This window comes from Hydra vulgaris, chromosome 02 (assembly GCF_038396675.1).
Source record: "Hydra vulgaris chromosome 02, alternate assembly HydraT2T_AEP".
NCBI classification, from domain to species: domain Eukaryota; kingdom Metazoa; phylum Cnidaria; class Hydrozoa; order Anthoathecata; family Hydridae; genus Hydra; species Hydra vulgaris.
This window is the reverse complement of record NC_088921.1, coordinates 18,966,184-18,987,174: the sequence shown is the minus strand read 5'-3', so window position 1 is coordinate 18,987,174 and position 20,991 is coordinate 18,966,184. Positions and strand designations below refer to the sequence as shown.

At 26.4% G+C, this 20,991-nt stretch overlaps 3 protein-coding genes across 3 annotated transcripts in view; all 3 read right to left on the bottom strand.

The window, feature by feature from the left end:
* Window positions 1-9,322: 9,322 nt before the first annotated feature.
* LOC105844687 (metacaspase-2) lies at window positions 9,323-11,341 on the bottom strand. The gene has a single exon (XM_065789354.1). The coding sequence runs from the start codon at window positions 11,339-11,341 to the stop codon at window positions 9,323-9,325; it is 2,019 nt and encodes a 672-aa protein (XP_065645426.1).
* A 4,581-nt stretch (window positions 11,342-15,922) lies between these two features.
* LOC105844685 (putative uncharacterized protein DDB_G0282133) lies at window positions 15,923-19,922 on the bottom strand. The gene is made up of 2 exons (XM_065790259.1): window positions 19,010-19,922; window positions 15,923-17,997 (listed from the first exon to the last, which is right to left on the bottom strand). Exons 1-2 carry the CDS (start codon window positions 19,665-19,667, stop codon window positions 16,001-16,003), a joined length of 2,655 nt encoding a protein of 884 aa, XP_065646331.1. The 5' UTR covers window positions 19,668-19,922; the 3' UTR covers window positions 15,923-16,000.
* Window positions 19,923-20,068: 146 nt separating this feature from the next.
* The window catches only part of LOC100210394 (ADP-ribosylation factor-like protein 1), a 28,194-nt gene continuing 27,271 nt past the window's right edge, over window positions 20,069-20,991 (bottom strand). The window contains exon 10 of the mRNA XM_065790260.1: window positions 20,069-20,479. Coding sequence (XP_065646332.1) covers window positions 20,449-20,479 — 31 coding nt within the window. The 3' untranslated portion in view covers window positions 20,069-20,448. The remainder of the gene's footprint in view (window positions 20,480-20,991) is intronic.

Below are 20,991 nucleotides of genomic sequence, written 5' to 3'. Positions count from 1 at the left end.
TTCGTTTCGCTTAATTAGTATTTTTTTTACTAAATAAATATATATATGTATATATATATGTATATATATATATATATATATATATATATATATATATATATATATATATATATATATATATATATATATATATATATATATATAACTCTTCCTGATGATCCAGCAATGGTGGAACTTCAAGTCGAAGATAAAAGTTAGATAAGTGTTTTTTACTAATTTATTATTGCTCTGTTCTTTAAGAACATTGAGCACTCTATTTGTAAAATACACTAACATAATTTACATATATATATATATATATATACAACCCTTAGATGTTGTCCGAAAGTTTTTTCGATATTTTGTTGACAAAAAGTAAAAATTAAAATGCAAGACCGGAATTTTTTTTTTTTAATAATGATAGACTGCCTGCCCTAACCAAACCCTCAGTCGATGTAGCAGCACTCCCTTGCGGGTCAGGCTATTTGTCAGTCGATGTAGCAGCACTCCCTTGCGAGTCAGGCTATTTGTCAGTCGATGTAGCAGCACTCCCTTGCGAGTCAGGCTATTTGTCAGTCGATGTAGCAGCACTCCCTTGCGAGTCAGGCTATAAGATAGTCGATGTAGCAACACTCCGCGCATGATTTTCAGTAAAAAAAATAAAAATAAAAACATTTTATTAAAAAAAATAAAAATAAAAACATTTTATTAAAAAAAATAAAATAAAAACATTGTTTATATTGTTAAAAACATTCACAATGTTTTTAAAACATTCTGGTCAATTAAATTTGCGTTTTTGTGGTTTTTTTAAAAAACGATTAATTTGTAATTAAATTAATGGTTTTTACTTTCGTCCAACACGGAAATGTTGGACGAAAGTTAAAAGTAATTAAAAGTGACGTATATGTTGGCGTAAGAATCACTTTTTTCCTTCCGCTCTTCCCAAAGCCAACAAACTATAGATCTATATATATATATATATATATATATATATATATATATATATATATATATATATATATATATATATATATATATATATATATATATATATATATATATATATATATATATATATATATATATATATATACAGTGGTTTTCATAAATTTAGACGCACTCTTTTTTTTTTACATATATGTAAGAAAATACTTAGAATAAAAATAAAATAAAAGTGCTACCGCTATGTTTGATATATAATTTAATAGAGGAAGTGAAACTCTATTATAGAGTACTTTAACTTTTTTTATAGAATGTTCATTACTCATTCTATACCAATTAACACAAAGAAGTTAATTAATAAGCTTGGTTTTATTTTATTCATAAATTTAGACGCACAATCAAAAAAGTTTTATATCTTGTTAATTGATAGTTAATTAGTAAGCTTACTAATTTTCTCTGGAACATGTCTTAAGACATGTTCCAGAAAAAAATGTGCGCGTGTTCTGATGTGGTGTTTACGGAAATCGTGCATCATTTTAAATAGCTAATTTTTTTTAAATGTCATTATATTAGTGTTATTTAAAATTTTAACAACTCTGTTATCAAACAATTAGTTTTAATTGAAATGTCATCAAATCAAGATAAGAAGCGAGAAAAATTTTTGCTATTTCTCGTTGAAAATCCTGGTGCATCAAACAAAACAATTTCTAAAAAGTTGCAGATTGCTTTGAGATTATTGCAGAGCGTTGGGAAACGATTTAAGGACACTGGTAAAATCGAAAGGAAATCAAGAAGTAAAAGAAAAAAATGTTTTGTTATACGAGATCTTATTAAAAAAGTGAAAGTTGCCTGAGACAGTAAACCGGAGATTTCTGTTCGAACTTTAGCAAATAAGTTTTAGTCAAGTGCTTCCACTATAAAAAGATTGAAGAGAAATTTTGGCTATAAATCTTATAAAAAGAAAAAAGTTCTTCGTCGTGAAGAAAAACAAGAAAATGTTGCAGTTTGTTGTTCAAAGCTGCTTTATAAAAATTTGTGTAATAAAAATTCTTGTTTGGGTATTGACGATGAAACTTATTGTGCTGCATATTTCCGATCTCTTCCAGGACACCAATATTGTTCAGCAATTAATTGCAAGAAACTGAATTCCAATTAGAATCATGGCTTACTATATAACAGGCCTTGCCAACGCGCGGCTTGCTTAAAAAACTGGAGGCAAGATAGTTTTATATTTGAAAAACTAACAAGCAATTTTACAAAATAAATACGGGAGTGGTTTTTTTTGCAACAATAATAATTATAAAACATTAATAAATAATTATTATAAAATTAACAAAATAATTTTCATTTAAAATTTTTTTAAATAAAATTAATTTAAGTTGAATATATATATATATGCATAAATTTAATATTTGCATAAAATTTACAATAACCAAACACCCGTAATCATTTAAACTAACTTCCAAATTAAAAAAAAAAAGTTAGTTGAGAGGTGAAGGATTAAGCAAAGGATTTAATTTAGTATTTAAAAATGGTTCGTCGATGTTGTGTAACAAATTGCAATGGCAATTATAATCCTCAGAATAGAGTTAAAACATTTAGACTTCCAAGAAACATTGAAGAACGAAAACGTTGGATTGTTATAATACCAAGAGATAATATTCCTGATACTAATAACACCGTAGTATGTGAAAGACATTGGCCAAAAAATTATTCAACTGTTACTGATTATGGAAAGCTGAGACCTCGTGATGCTCCGTCAGTATTTGATTGTATAAAGCCAAGCTTAGTTCCTACTGTACACATGCCACTTAGAAAAACATCAAAAAGTCTTAATAGTGTTTGCTGGCAAGAAGGTGACGAGTTAGCAATATTTAATTCACAAGAAAAAATAGAAAGTATTAATGTTTTATATGAAAAGTTAAAAACTGATGAACTTGATTTTGCTATTATTAATTATTTATGCAATGATATATTATATATTCAGTCTTCAGACTTTTTAAAGGAAAGTGCTATTGCTAGGTTTCTTCTTTGCATATATAAAGATCTCACTTTTGAAGCATTTGATTGTGGAGTTAAAATTAGTATTATGACTTTATCATCTAACCGAGTTTATATTATGAACAAATTTTCTCATATCCAAGAAGCATTAAGATTTTTAAAAAGAAGTTGTATAACAACAAATTTTGTCAATGAATAAAACATGTATTGGGAAAAAAAAAGTATCCAATTGAAACAATTGTGCGAGTATTTGAGTATTTTTCTCTTTCACGATCAGCCTACAATTGCATCAGAGAAGATTTTGAACTTCCAAGTTTACGTACTTTAGGAAGAATTACATCTAAATGTAAATCTTTAGATGATACCACTTATACCAGACATATTTTCTCTAATCTTAGAGATGAGTAACTATATACCGTACAAAGTTGCTATTAAAGTTTGAGAAAAGTTCAGATGTGTTAGCCAATCTAGGTTCAGATCACTCTTGTTCAAAATGTAAATTTTTACCAAGCGAAGGTATTTGCAACGTTATTGACAATTTACCTGCTCTGTGTGATTCATTGACTGTTGATATTAAAATGTCATTAGTTTATATTGCTGGGTACATTATTCGTGAAGATGAAAATCCAGACAACACCTTTTATTTCTATGAAGCGTATGGAAATTTTGTAAAGGACATAAATCGAGGAGGTTTAACAATTCCTGGTGACAATGTTTGTCAATGGACAACTTATGGTTACATTCTTTTTTATAAAGTATATAATGTCACTTGTCGGTCATCACTGTGTAACCTCCTTATGATTCTATCAGAATTTTATTCATTAGGTATGCAAAGACATCATGGATTAACAATGACAAATATTTTATTAAATAATTATTGTTGACTCTATTCACCTCTTCCCACAAGGAGCCAAAGCAGAAGTTGATAAAACTCAGCACAAAGTAAAATGTTTGCAATGTTTTTAACAAAAACTGTAAAATAGTGTTTAGTTAAATATCTAAAAAGCTTGTATATACTTTTTATTCTCTAAAGATTTTATCTCTTTTTTCTCAAAAATTTATTTTTAATACTTAAAAAACCCATTAATAAATTTTGTGGTAAATGCTAATATTAAATTATAGCAAAATATAAATCTATGTATACTAAATTGTTTAAACATAATTAGTTTTAGATACATTTAAGTTAACTTAAAATTTTTATAAATGTTATTCGTTAGTTATATTACAATGTTAGTTATAAACAAAATTAAAAAAAAAAAAGAAGAAATTCATATTTTCACTTTTTATAAGTTACTTTTAGTAGATATATCATACAAATATTATATTCATGCGAAAATCACCTAACTGAAAATGAAACTAATGCAAAGTAATATTTTTAATCTTGCCTCCAGTTTTTTACGCAAGCCGCGCGTTGGCAAGGCCTGTTATATAGTAAGCCATGATTAGAATGCAAAAATTCGCTAAAAAACTTTTAGTTTGGGAAACATTTGTCAATGTGGTGAAAGAAGCTCTTGTTTTGTGATTACGATTGAAAACATTTGGGCTTGGATTGACCGTGAATTGGCAAAGGTTCAAATTTTCACACTTGGCCAGCTGAAGGACGTCCTTAAAGAGACCTGGTATAGGGTCCCAGAAGCGATGTGCAAAAATCTTGAGTCTATGCCTCGAAGAGTTCTTCGTTGTATTAAAGCAAAAGGCAAATACGCAAAATATTGATTGGTTCAAATACGCCTCCTAATGCTTTTTCCTAATTGTGCGTCTAAATTTATGAATAATTTTTTTTGTCTAATTTTTTTAATACCATGTAGTTGTACCTAATTATTACTTAGTATTTGTATTTTTTTTGTAAATTTTTTTTAAATTTTGTATTCTGTATGTATTTATCTAATAAATAGAAAAAAAAACTAAACCGAAATCTTTTTTCGTTAAAAAATTGATATTATAATTATTTTATTTAAAATTTATTCAAAACAAAACATTTTGTAATTTTTTACAAATAAAGACATTTATTAATGATCAACAAATACTTTCTCAATACTTTTTAAATGTGACAACGCCGGTTTTTCCACTGAGGTATATATATATATATATATATATATATATATATATATATATATATATATATATATATATATATATATATATATATATATATATATATATATATATATATATATATATATATATATGTATATATATATATATGTATATATATATATGTATATATATATATATATATATATATATATATATATATATATATATATATATATATATATATATATATATATATATATATATAGTATAATATTAAAAGTAGTATATTATAAAAGTAAATAAAATTTAAGCGCTTGCTGGTGGAAAGAGCAAGAATTTATATAGTAGAAGGTATACATTAATTTAAGAGGTATACTCCCCCATAAATTAAAAAAAACTCAAAAAAAAAAAAACTGATTTAGATAATTAAATATATGGGGGGTTTCAGAAATCATAATGGTTTTACCTAAAAATATCTATAAATACCAAAAATTTTTGTTTTTGAGAGTTAGGTACAAAAAAGAGAAAATTTGGGGTACCAAATTTTCTCTTCTTTGTACCTAAAATTTGGTAAAAAAATCACTTGTAAACCAAAACAACGTATTGATTTCACAAGTTAAAAGCATTTTTGACTTCTTGTTAGACTTGTTAACAATTTATTTTTGGTATATCATTTTGGTATACCGTTTTTGTTGATTAGTAGCTCATTTTTTGTCGCATTTTATTGCCAGAAATTGTATACTTTTTAGTTTTCAAACATGGTTAAAGCTGATCGAATTAAAGTAAGAACTAAGCGAGCAGGCAAAAGAAAGAAGATTTTTAATAGAAAAGTTTTACGTAGCAGTGTGAGTGTAAATAATGTAAATATTTTATCTTTAAGTGTAAATATACGTCAAGCTCTTCTCTTCGCAAAGTTGAGGCAGTCATTAGCTCAACATCAAAAAAATATACCAATACTAAAAACAAAGTTTTGACAGGATATAGAATTATTGATTGTTAGATTTTGTCTGATGTTATTAGCGTTTTGAGCTGTCCACCTTGTTTCCAAACGACTTTAGCAATCATTGAAAACAAAAGCAAAAAGCAAGGACTTGCATGTAAACTTTCTATTATTTGTTTAAATTGTAAATATCAAAATGATTTTTACACTTCTAAGTTGATAAATAAAAAAGGAAAATTTGATATAAACAATTGAACAGTATATACAATGAGGACTCTTGGATTAGGACATTCCGGAATTGAACGGTTTACAACCCTCATGAACATGCCAAAACCAATGACGCCAAAAAAATGACAAACTTGTTTTAAAAATTACTAATATTACTGAGAAAGTTGCACAGGAAACAATGACTGATGCTGTATCTGATATAAGACTACAGTGTCAAGACATTAATGAGATTCTTGATGTTGGTGTATCATGTGATGGCACATGGCAGCGCAGGGGATTTTCATCATCGAATGGTGTATTTGCAGCACTTTCAATAGACAGTGGAAAAGTTTTAGATGTTGAGGTGATGAGTCGAATATGCAGAGGGTGCTCCTTAAATCAAAAACTTTCTAAAAAAGATCCTACTGCTTATGCTGAGTGGAGAAATTCCCACAATTCCCACAGGGGGAATGGAGTGTGAAGGAGCCAGTCGTATTTTCCAGCGATCAATTAAAAAACGTAAGTTGCAGTACATTAATTTTTTAGGTGATGGAGATAGAAAAAGTTACAATAGTGTCAAGGATGTTTATCCTAATATTAAAGTAAATAAATTAGAATGTGTTGGACACTATCAGAAGCGTGTTGGAACCAGACTCTGGAAATTGAAAAAAAAAGTTAGGGGACTGGGCGGTCGTGGTAGATTGACAGATGCAACAATTGATTGACTGCAAAACTTCTTTGGTGAGGCAATTAGAGAGAATACTGGGAATTTAGATGCCATAAAATCAGCAGCGCTTGCTACCCTTTTTCACGTTGCATCATCAAAAGAAAATAATTGGCATTATCCACATTGTCCAACAGGTGTAAGTAGCTGGTGTAAATTTAACAGAGACAAAGCAAATAGCACTAACACCTACAAGCTAGGACCTGATCTACCTTTAGAGGTTGTATACAAGATCAGACCTGTGTTTGAAGAGCTCACAAAAGAAGATGAGCTTAAAAAATGTTAAAACGCAAAATGCAAATGAGTCTTTCCATGGGAAAATTTGGGATCGCATACCAAAAACAAAATATGTCTCGCTGACTTTGCTGAAGTTTGGTGTTTATGATGCTGTTGCCAATTTTAACATTGGGATGAAGTCTTCAATCCTAATATATGAAAAACTGAACATGGTTTCAGGTTTTTATACACTAAACGGTTCTAACGACATAAATAAAACACGCATTAAATGGTCGATCTTTAAACTAAAACCCGATAACAAGTTGCATCGTCAAAAGTTAAGGGCTGAACAACTGAAGAAAAGTGACAAAACCTCTGAAAAAGAAAGTAAAACATATAAAGCAGGAGGTTTTTAATATTAAATATAGTCCAATATATAATGTTACGTATATTTGTAGATCTTTATTCTTTTATTTTCAGTTTTTATGCGTTTTCTCAGTTTGAGGTTTTTCAATATGCCGGCCAATATTCCAAGAAAACCGCTTGAGCGTTTTATCTAAAATTTTCAGCAAATTTTTCTTTTTATAAAAGCTGTGTTTTAAACGGAAAAAATTTTTAAATACTTATGAATAAAACAGTATGGCTAATTTAATTTTTCAAAAAATGTACTTTTTTCTATTGTCAACTTTAGAGCACAAGTCTTCAGGCCCAGAACCTTTTTTTAAAAAATCTGCTCTGTTTAAAACACTCATAAACCTATTCTAATTGTGTTTCCAAAGTTTCATTCAGCCTTTTTTTATTAGTTTTTGCTGAAACTTGGCCAGCGCAAATATTTTTTTTTGCTTATTTTGGGGGTTTTTTACGGTTACTACAGCAACCGTTGACCAATTTTTTTAATTTTTTTTTAATACATTTATGCTATGGTTAATCATTTTATGTCAAAAGTTGTTATTTATTGTCAATATTTAAAAATGGGGGAGTATACCCCTTAATTTTGAATTTTCTGCTTCCAAAAGTGTGCGCAATTTTATTTCCATTTTTATATCCGTTGATTTCAATTCCAAACGTGTGAATGATTCAATTTCCATTTTTATTCCCATTATTTTAATATTAAATGTGAGATTTATGAAAATGCGTGATTTACGAATGTTTTTAACGTCAATTTAATTAATAAAGTTATCAAAACACAGAAGGTTTATTTAAGTACAAAATTTTCTTAAGGTCCGTTTAATTAATGAAATCATGCGTATTTATATTATTTTTTAATTGTTATTTTTATTTACACTGTGCTACCATTTTAAGTTATTGTTTTATAATTTAAATACTTAGGTTCATTAATTTTTAAAAGTCTTAGATAACTTTTAATACAAAATTAAGTTAAAACATGATTTAACTTAATTTTAGAGGTTCACTAATGTATTAATTTTTTTTAATGTATTAAATATTTTAGTTATATTCTCATTAAATTAATCATTTTTAAGTGTTTTATGAGTGCTTAAAAAGTATTCGATTGCGTTTTTTTCTATTCATCTCTGAGATATCCCGGGTTTTCCCGGGGACAAATTCCGCAATTCCGAAATCTCGGGATTGAAAATTTCCGGGACATCCCTAGAAAGATCTCCAAAAAAATCTAGCTCTTTCAAAATAAACTGAAAAATATAAAACCACTTTTTTATCAATTGTTACATAAATTTTTATCTAAACTGATGTTTTTACTGAGTTTATCTAATCTTTTCCGAAAAATATGAATTGAGTAGAAAAAAAAGGATGATGTTTCCAATTTTCTGACACGATTTTCTAACTATCTAAGGGCACAGCAAGTGAATTTATTTAAAAAAGTACAAAATTGACCTTCCTTAATGGTTAGTTCAAAAGTGCAAGCGGCCAAGATGTAGCAAAGTAACTAATAGTTGTCGCACCAAAGCAACTTTAGTCAATGATCAAAAATATACTCTGGTCAATTTTTACTTGTTATTTAACGTTGTTTGAAGAAAGGTTTGAGTAGAGATTTTCTAGCTAATCCTTATGAAATAAACTTTAAAACCTTTTTTCATCAATTTTTTTAAGAGATAAGATATATATATATATATATATATATATATATATATATATATATATATATATATATATATATATATATATATATATATATATATATATATATATATATATATATACAAAGTTATTATTAATATAAACTAGCTACGTATATATAAAAAATTTTTTAGTTAAATTCAAAATGTTTTCTAAATGCTTATATTATGAACCAAACAAGTTCAACTTTTATATCTTGGGCTTCTTTTTCGTCGGCTATGTACTACATTTAAAGTGATATCGCGAGTGTATAACTTTGCATTTTTAGCGCGCTCGTGTTGGATCATGTTAACTTCTTGTTCACTTTTAGAATGGCTGTATGATCGTACAGATTTCTTAGAGATTTGATTTTGGTTCTTAAAAAGATTACCATTGTCATTTTTGTTACCTTTACTAATAAATTTATTTATGTTTTGAAACTTTTTAAAGAAACTTTTAGAAGGTTTTTTTTTTAAATCTAATTTCAAATTATTATGCTTTCCAGCTGTAACACTTTTAACAGTATTATCTGCGTATCTTCTTTCATAAGAAGGCTCTGTATTTGTGTATATTGCTTGGCCTCTTTCGTTTATTTCCTTACGTTTATGCGATGATTGCCTTCTTTCGTTATTTGAAACGATGCTTAAACGTTTTATAAGACTTCTGTCGTAAGAAAGCTCGGTACTTATGTGGTTTGTATGGCTTCTTGCAGAATAAGGGACATCTGTATAGGTTACATGATTTTTTGAACTGCTAGAAAATGAACCATCTAGGTTTATTTTTTCTTGAATATTGTCTTTTAAATGGTTGTTATCTGCATTATTTATTTCAGAATTATTGTTTAAATAGTTGTTCGGATTATTAACGTTATTATTATTTACGTCATTGCTAGTGACAGATTTTGAAGAAAAACTGTTTTTTTTCTTATTTAAAATCTCCAAATGAGAATTTTTATTTGATCCTGGGTTTATTTCAGTACTCAAAGATGCTGGGAAATCATAAATTTGATCATTGAGGTTCGGAGAAACTTTTTTTCGATACGACAATGTATCATTCGGATAACTATTTTCCAGCAAACTGTTCGAACTCTTATCGTTTACTTCATTTACTTCAATGTTGTGCATATTTTGATACTTTTTTTTCTTTTCAGTTACAGCTTCATCTTTATTCAGTAGTGCAATTTCATTGTTTTTTATCTTTCTTCGAATTATCTCCCATTTTGATTTATATGTCAACGGTTTTACATTTTCATCACAGTTATTTTCTGTGTATGTTTGTGTAGACTTGTCAACTCTATAATTTGTTTTATAAACAATATTGGTTTTCAAAGAGTCACCAAAATAATTATCATCATAATTGATGTCAAATAGTTGATTTCTACGTTCGTGGTTTTGAAAGTCGTGCCATTTCATATTTTGAAGTTTTTCTTCGTATGCTTTTCGTAAATCACTAACTTGAATCCGTCGTTTTAAATCTCTCAGATCGTAAGAATCAAGGGAAAAAGAAAGACGATTTTCATCGTTGTTTAGTCTCAGTGTATTTAATCGTGGAGAAAATGTTAATGCGTGTGGATATAAGTTTTGAACACTTTGCAGCGATTTTCTTCTTTGGTTCTGAAATGTATCGCGTTTTGGTTGGAAACGTACTTGACGATAATTAGTTTCCGTATAATTTGGAAAAAAATAATTTTCTGTGAAGTTATTCTTGAGGTTATTTTTTTCATACTCTGTTTTGTACCTTTTGACACCACCTGGGTTTAAATATTTAATTTCACTTGGTTCAAAAGTGTTGTCCATTATATTTGTATAACTTTTGTTATATACTTTGGAGTTAGCGATCAAAGGTAACACGTCTGGGATATTTACTGTTGGTGTTTGAGGGTTTTGTAAATCCATCAAACTATAATCTGGTTTATATCTTCCGTTAATTTTCATTTTTTCAAAACTTTCGCTTAGTTGAAGAACATTAGATCTTGGTGTGTGGAGCTCTTTTTCAACGGATAATGAACGAAAATCGTTGTCAAAATCAAAAACGCTTTCTTCAAATATTGGATCAAATAATGGTTTTGAGAATGATGGAGAGTATGGCTTAGAGTATGCTCCAAAATATTTAAAAACAACTTCTTGCTCCTCGTCTTCCTTTTCTTTTGTATCATTCTTGTAGAATTCTTTTGATGGCGCGCGATAAAATCGACTCACTTTTGGTAACACAGAATCATCCATCATATCTGAACAACTTGATTATCTATATAACCTCGTTTTGAAATTTAGAGTTTCTCCTCATCTTTTATCATCTTTTAAATTAAACTTTATCTTCAACAACCCCATTTTAAAAATATTTTGTGATCAGTTGAAGTAAATATAAAAAGATATGTATAATTAAAATACATAAAATGCATATATTTTTAATAGTTAATTTTTCAAAAACGCATAATTTAAGCTAACAGCAAGATGATTGAAAACGGATACTAATCAAGTTTTAATATGAATTAATCAATAACTTATTTATGATAATTCAGTGTTTGAATAAGGTAATGAGATTATGATGGAAATAGTAAAAGATGATCGGTTGTTATTTATAGATATTTGTTAATCGTTTTAAGAAGAGTTTTTAAATCAAAATGATTAGTAACCTTTTAAGACTTCGTTAATTTTTAATAGTAATAAAAATTAACATATATATATATATTGATTAGTAGAAAATCACTTAACAAAAATTTTTTCCAATTTTTTTTGTTTAGTGATTTTCTACTAATTTATAATTGCGCTGTTCTTTTAAGAACATTGAGCACTCTATTTTGTAGAATACATTTTAAAGTTGTTTAAATATATACATGTGTATATATATATATATATATATATATATATATATATATATATATATATATATATATATATATATATATATATATATATATATATATATATATATATATATATATATATATATATATATATATATATAAATTAGTAAAAAACACTTATCTAACTTTTTTCTTCAACTCTAAGTTTCACCATTGCTCGATCATCAGGAAGAGTTCTTCCTGATGATCCAGCAATGGTATACATATATTTATATATATATATGTTTTCAGAGACAATTCTACGAATAAAATGAGGAGGGGGGTGATGAAGTGATGAATCCTCAAAAAGTACCGACTTGCTTCTTAAAAAAATAATATAAAAAGGTCCTCAAGACAAAAATTTACCGACTGAATTGTGTCAAATACCCAACTAGCAAACAAAGTTCGTAAAAAACTAACTATAACTTGAAAATTACCTTCTTTGGGGAGGAGGGTGGGATGTGGAACACCCTTCCCCACATACACCCCCGTAAAATCGCCTCTCTTTGTTGTACATAAATATATATATACATATATATATATATATATATATATATATATATATATATGTATATATATATATATATATATATATATATATATATATATATATATATATATATATATATATATATATATATATATATATGTATATATGAAGAGTACACGGGAAAAGGCTAGTCACATTTAAAAAGTTTTGGGAAAGTATATATTATAAAAGTTTCATATAAAGCATAGAAGTAAATTAGAAAAAATTATTTTCTGATTAATTTTTCTGAAGTTTACATTTTTAATAAAATAACTGTAACTTTTATTAAAAAAAATGTTTTTCCTAACATTGTACAAAGACTTTTATAAATGATTCATAAATACTTTCTTAAAACTTTTTAAATGCGACTATGCCGATTTTTCCCGTGTACTCTTCATATATATATATATATATATATATATATATATATATATATATATATATATATATATATATATATATATATATATATATATATATATATATATATATATATATATATATATATATATATATATATATATGTAAATTATGTTAGTGTATTTTACAAATAGAGTGCTCAATGTTCTTAAAGAACAGAGCAATAATAAATTAGTAAAAAACACTTATCTAACTTTTATCTTCGACTTGAAGTTTCACCATTGCTGGATCATCAGGAAGCTTCCTGATGATCCAGCAATGGTGAAACTTCAAGTCCAAGATAAAAGTTAGATAAGTGTTTTTTACTAATTTATATATATATATATATATATATATATATATATATATATATATATATATATATATATATATATATATATATATATATATATATACATATATATATATATATATATATATATATATATATATATATATATATATATATATATATATATATATATATATATATATACATATATATATATATTGAAAAATTTTGATATAAAGTACAATTATGTGTTACATAGTAGTACTTATGTCAAAATCAATTTTTTAATAGCGGGGTGAACTTTTTTCAAAAGATATGCAAATATTAGTTCATTTCGTGCTTTTTAGGTAAAAGTTCATCAAACTACAGTACAGGAGCATGGGGTTGAAAAAAAGTCATAACCCTAGTATATATATATATTTATATATATATATATATATATATATATAAAGATAATATATTTATATGTATGTATTATATGGTATAAATGTATGCATAATTAGGTTACTTGAGTATTTATATTCTTTAACAACTTTCTCGTATATGTTTCATTTGTAACTTATTCCTTTACATTTGCTTATTTAAAGAATTTTTTGTTTATTTCGCCGTTTAATAATTTTTACAATTTAAAAGTTTATAAATAAAAACACTGGCGGGGCAAGTAGAAGACATTATTTTGTCTTATCACCGAGCCCCAATCGTACGTATTTACAATAACCGTATAATATATTAATACTTTTATTAAAAATTTTGATAATGTTATTTAATTAATATCTAATAAATTGACGCAACATGTTAATTATATTGTATGGTACTTAAAACATGTTTGATATTATTCTATATTATAATAATAACGCAATTTGTAAATGCAATATTTATTATAACTTACGCCATTTGTAGATGGAATATAGAACAGAATTTATTTGGTTTTGTATGTATATATGAACGGACTTATATTTGCATGTATGTGTGTGTGTTTGTGTGCGTGTATAATAAAAATAAAAGTAGAATAAAATAGAGAATTAAAAATAATAATAATTTTAAAAAATAATTAAAATTTTTTTTTTTTTCCTCTTTTTTTTCTGCAAATAGTAAATTGATTGTTAAATCAGTTTTCTCTTTAGTTTCTACTTTCCTTTTTCATTTTTATCGGCTGAATTTTTTAGTTATATTAACGGGGCTGGATGATAAGACCATGTCTTCTGCCGGCTCCGGTCGAAACTTTAATGTTATATTTTTATGTTGTAAAAACATTGTAAAAGCTTATTTCTTTTTAATGACGAAATAAAAAAAAAAAAAAATACTTTACAAATTATTTATTGAAAATTATAAATGTAAGAATAAATAACAATTAGGTTAAAAAATACTATAAATAGAACAATTTGCATGTTAAGAGTAATAATCAAATAAACAAGAAAGACTGAAAGAGAAATAAAAAAGAAATTAAAAAATAAATTAATTAATTAAAGAGCACGTATTTACGAGAGCCACACTATCTAAGTATATTATACAAAGTATTTATTGAAAAATATTAAAATAAAATATATAACAATTTGTAATAAATTAATATTTAAATAAAGAATAAAAAATTAAATAATGAAAGAGCACTTAATTTACAAAAACCGTAATATTTATGTATATTTTAAAATCAATTTGAATAAAAGTAAAATAAATAACAATTCATTAATAAATAATATTAAAATATATATATATAAATATATTTTCAAGAACTTAGATTAGATTTCAACAATAACTTTTAAAATTAAAGGAAACACCATAACTGAATAAATGAAAAAAAAAAGTTGATAAATTTTTACATATTTTATATAATTGAGTTTAAGATTAAAAGAAGCATTTAAAATCGGATATGTTAAAATCCATAAGTAATAAAACCTGTTTTGATTCATTTTTGAACTGTTGTATAGTAATTTTTTTTCATATTTGCAGCATTAGGAAACTTTTTCCACAAATAAGGTCCACGATATTGAATTGAATATGTAATTTGTTTTGAATTATATTTAGGGACAATTTAGTTATTATCTGAAAATTTTGCCTGGTATTTATACACTACTTTTCCAAAATAGGACTGAAAGATTTTAGGAGATAGTCCCATCTTTATTTTATACATAAACATCAAAACTTGGTGTAAGTTGATTTTATAAACGTTTAATTTATTTATATAACGCTTTTTTAAATTTCTTTTGATTTTAATTTATAAACGTATTAGATAGTTATTATTTCAGATTTGAAATAAAAACAGTGAAATTCTCCACAAAAAACAACCCAAAGAGTTGTGCGAAAATATGCGCGTTTTCAAAACTGGATTTTCACGTACGGTCTAAGCACCAGGCGAAGCCCGATCTAAAACGCTTGTTAGGAATTTACTCTGAGCAATACAAATATTTTGTGCGGTATTATGATTTCGAAAAATCTGTATTGTAAATTTAAGTCAGCCTTTAATACCAAAATTACTGTGTTCATTACCTTTTGGTCAGCTTTTTCAAAATTTTATAAATGTATTGATATGATTTATTTTACAAAATGCTGTTCAGATTAATGTAATAGCCTATGTAAAATGCAAAATACACCTGTGTATAATTAGATATCAATTATTAGGATTATAAATTAATTTTGCTTGATTTTATGGGAATGAAGTTTAGAGTTTATGGGTGCTAAAATAAAAAAAACTATGTAAAATTTTTTTTACCTAGTCGTATTTCGATTGTAAAACAACAATGAAAGACATTTGAAAAATATATATATTTTTTTCACCTAGTCAACAATGAATGACAAAAACTATTTTTTACAAAAAACTACATTTAATTTTTAGAAAACTTTTTTTTTATAGAAATTAAAAATTTAGTCTTGCGAGGTAACTTTTGTACATTTTCTAGCAGGTCATTTTTACGTTGATTATTTCGTAAACCATGATTTTCGTTTTTATCATTACAAAACTTTTTAGCTTCTTCATCAATTTCCACATTTTCTGAATAAACTTTACTAATTTGGCTTTGTTTTTTTAGTTTCGTTAAATAAAATTCGTTTTTTGATTGATACAAGTTAGTCTCAGTATTTGGATAGACTACCTCTGTGTTATCGGTTTCTTGACTTTTAATGATGCTGATTGGTTGGTTTTTAATAACGATGTTAGGTTGGTTTTTTGTGTTGTCTATAATATTTGAAAGAATTTTCTTGATCGGGGGATCTGATTCAAACTGCATCATGAACCTTTCTCCGTTCTTATTTTTTATCATTTTAACTTCTTTTTTTTCTGGAAAAAATGTTTTGATACTATTTTTATCTAAAGATTCCATTAAATTTGAATCTTTGTTTAAAGATTCGTCATATTTGTTTGAATTTTCATTTTTATTCTCGTAAACTTTTTGTTTTTCAAATGAAACATTGTTTTCTAATACTAAAGAGTTTGCTGTGATATTATTCTCGGTATGACTGTTTTCTAATACTAAAGAGTTTGCTGTGATATTATTCTTGGTACGATTGTTTTCTATGGAGATTACCTCTTTCAAAACCTCCTGTTGAATAAATTCTGAAATATTATCTTGTGAATTTTTTTCGTTGTGATTTTCCGTGTTTTGATCTAAAACTTTTATGCAGTTATTATTAATATATTCTAACGGATGCTGCGGTGTATCTGATATCTTGTTTGAGACGTCTGTGTAGAAGTTAGAGGCCTCTGTATCGATGTTTGTGTATGGACTATTTTCTTTTGAAGTCTCATTATAAATGAGTAAAATCTGTGAATCATTGATCAAATCATCTGTAATTTTATTCGCTTTTTCTAAAACTTTATCCGATTTTTCTCGTTCAATATTTATTGCATTAAGCTGAGTTTTTACTTTAATATTGTTTATATCGATAACGTTATCGTTGATATCGTTATTGTTGATATCGTTTGCGATTTCTTTGATTGTGATTGTTTTTGAATCATCTTTTTTTGTGATATCATTGATAACGCTCGTTTTTAATTCCTTACTTTTTTCATTATGGTTATTCATATTTTCATTTTCATTATAGTCATTCATGTTTGTAACTTTTGTTGACTTGTTATTATCGGAATAACTATGTTCATTTTTACGTGCAAACCTTTTTTTCAATGTTAATGTTCCGTACTCGTAATAACTCGGCACAAGACTATTTTTATCAACATAAGGTGATTGACGGATTGTTAAAGGAGGGTTTAGGGGAGCATTTTTTTCAACCCAAGCTTTGCACGCAGACTCGAGCACATAATTATAAGAAGCGGAATATGAATCTTCTAGATTTTCAGTGGAATAAGATTTGTTTTTTAATCTATTACGCATGTTAATAATAACGTTGTTTTCATTTTGTCGTACTGTGTTATGAGGCGCATTTTTTTTTAATTTTCTATTATAATCATTAAACTCATTCTCAACGTCGTCATTATAATTCTCAACGTCATCACCAATAAGTTTACTTGTAAAAGCATCAGAAAACATTACATTAGAAAATGTAATTTCAATATTTTTTGGGCTATATAAGCGATTATTCTTTAGTATGCTTTTACTTGGATATTGTTGTCTGGACACAGTTGTAGTTTGGAGTAAGTTCGGGAGGTCTGAGTTATGTTTAAATACAAATTCTGGATTATTGTAAGTTATTTTATTAGATGCCAAAGAAGTTATCGCATTATTTAGGGGCTTATGGTGGCGACTTCTGAGCGGGTATTTTATAAATTCCTTTTTGCTCTCCATGATTCTTTGCAAACTATTAAAGCGACCAATTTTGTTCAATGACGTAATTATATCATTGTAACAATGCACACAGTAAATTACATCTAAAAGGTAAAGACATTATATATATATATATATATATATATATATATATATATATATATATATATATATATATATATATATATATATATATATATATATATATATATACATATATATATATGTACACACACACACACACACACACACACACACACACACACACACACATACAAAATGATGTTTATACACACAATGTATGTATAAACATCATTTTTTTACGAGAAAAAAAAAAGAAAGGGCGGGGGGGGGTTGATGTTTACTACATAGTTTAACGGAAAAAAAATGTGATTCATATCAGTAGACAATGTGGAGTAGTATGATAATAATAAATTAAAAGCTCAGTTTTGACAAATCTACAGAATTGCTTAAGCAATTTAAAAAAACCGAACAAAACTCTTCTGTTTTTCATGATACTTTAGCATCTAAATACCTAGATACTTTAGTATCTAAATAAGTATATAAATACCTTTTTGCTTATATATGGCTCTTTAGTCATAATTTCAAAGAATTGTATTAAATTATTTTTTTAATGCTAGAATCTTGTTGCAACCTTTTCAGATCCTCTACCGATACTTTTGGCGAAATGTAAATAAAATTTAATGTACAAATAATAATGTAGAAATAAAAAAAAAAGAATACTAATGAAATAAATAAACATAAAGAAATAAAACATGTATTAAAAAAAAATAAAAATTACAACATCTTTTATATAAATTTTTTCTTTTATATTGGATTGAATACTTCGATATTTTACTCTAACTTATTTTAATTTTTCTCAGATGAAATTTAAAAAAGTTTTACATTAAAATTAATTAAAATTAGTTAAAAAAGTTCACATCTAATCTGGCAATTGATTTGCTAGCGTTGCAAATCTTAGCTAAAGTTATAATTTTCAAAAACATGTATATAAATAATTACCTTAGTTTTTAAACAAGTACGTAGTAATTATCCATATTAGTGTTTTCAATATAAAAACACCTAAACCCTAAGGCAAAGAGCTAAAAATTTTACCTTTATAAAATGTCACATCTTTTTCTGAGGACAACGTTACTAAACATTGGTCGCACTTCAAACACCATTTATGCCACGTGTTATTACCTACCGTAATTTGATCGCTTGAAAACGCATTATTACCACAATAATAGCATCGTGTTACGGAGTGCCAAGGGATTTGATGTTTTACAATAAATGATTTCATCGGAAGCTCTGCCAAGGAGTCGTTGTACGATGATATGAAATTGCTTTGACGATTTAAAGCTTTGTCAAGATCATCAGCAGATAAGCTTCTGTTGAATAAATTACGCTTAATTACGTACCCGTCCACATTTTCTAAGAATTCTTTAGAATTATATTTAGAATAACCTTTAGCAGGATAAATGGGCTCTTCATAACTGATTTCATTTTTGAAAAAGTAACTGTTTTGTTCATTTTTATTGAGATCAGGTTCGTTTCGAGATTGGTTAGGGTACAAATAATGGGAACTATTAACAATATTTTTTCCTGTGGGACCTTGAAAGATTCTTTTATCTAGATCAAAATTTGAAGCTTCAATTTTATGTAAGTTTTTGTAAACTGAATCTTTTTTAAGCAAAACCCTGCCTTTTTTTCGAAGTTGTTCTAGTCGGTGTTTAACTGTTCCTTCATCTAAGTCCTCATAAGCACATGCCATGTACTTTCTAGATGTTCTTTCTTTTACATTATTAATATCAGCTGATGACAGTTTGATGTCGAATGCAACTTGAAATTGTTAACAAACGATTACCACTCTTAAAAAACTTTATTTTTTAATTAAAAAAAGATAAAACCAACCATTTCATCATTGATATCAATATAATATACCAATAGGCAAAAAAATATTTCTAGAAAATATATTGGGACATACACTACTCAGTGTTACTTAACTGACCATTCATTTTCCTGTATCACACATAAAATCCCTTCATTTATTTATTTCTCAGCCAACTTAAATAAGCATTCATTTATAAGGGCAGACTTTATCAGTTTTGCTTAAACAACCATTCATTTCTATAGATATAATACAGCAGGGATTTTCATTCATTTAAAAATAAGTTAAAAGTTTAAGCTTTATTTAATATTTTTGTTTATAAAATACAAATTTGAAAAGTATTTTACAAAAGTTCATAAAAATAAGAAAGCTAACTAGTTAATAGAGTTGCTTAGTTACACTGACTAGATACACTGTTTAGTTCACTTGATTTTCAAGTTTATTGAATAAGTGAACTTCTTTTGTAATCGATTCCAAATTAAAAAAAAAATTAAACATAAATATGGGGTCTAGTATTAATTTAAATAAAAAATATATCGTCGCTTATAATCGCAAATAAACCTCGCTTGCTAAGAACGCATAATCTCGTGTCAAAGTTATTTAGAGCACTTGTCGGTCATCTCTTCTTTTCTTTTCCACTTGTACTTTGATATGAAGAAAACGTTTATTGACGAGCTTTTAATGCATCAACAAGCCTAAAAAGAGTAAAAACAGTTCTAAAGTATCACTTAGAACACGCATACATAAACTTAATACTAAACACATGACCAAATACTTAAACGGAACACAAAATGAGATAGCTTTAGTTGAGGAGTCCATCTACAAAATGCGCTAAGCCACAAAAATAAAAATTTTGAGTTAATTCCATTTCAACATTCTATATAATAAAATCTATTATCTATTTAAATATTAGACCAAACAAAAAATTGTAGGTTGTAAAATAAACAAAAAAAAAACAATTTTTGTAGATGAACAACTTGAGTAGTTCAGTCTTTTTCGTCGTTTCTCAAAATCGGACTTAGCGCATTTTGCAAATGGGCTCCTCAGCTGCTTTTTTTTTTTAAATTTTAGTTTTGAAAGATTTTTAAGTACTTTGAATTTAATAAAGTATATAAAATAAAATAAAAGATATGAAAGTGTTAATCCAATGTTTGTACTTTTTTAGTTAATTATTGAATAAGCTTTTTGAGAATATTTTCGATCATGC

Coding starts and splice junctions, on each gene's coding strand:
- LOC105844685 (XM_065790259.1), bottom strand. CDS start 19,667: ATGGCATGTGCTTATGAGGACTTAGATGAAGGAACAGTTAAACACCGA. Junction 17,998..19,009: donor AGATGTGACATTTTATAAAG/GTAAAATTTTTA, acceptor TTTACCTTTTAG/ATGTAATTTACTGTGTGCAT.
- LOC105844687 (XM_065789354.1), bottom strand. CDS start 11,341: ATGGATGATTCTGTGTTACCAAAAGTGAGTCGATTTTATCGCGCGCCA.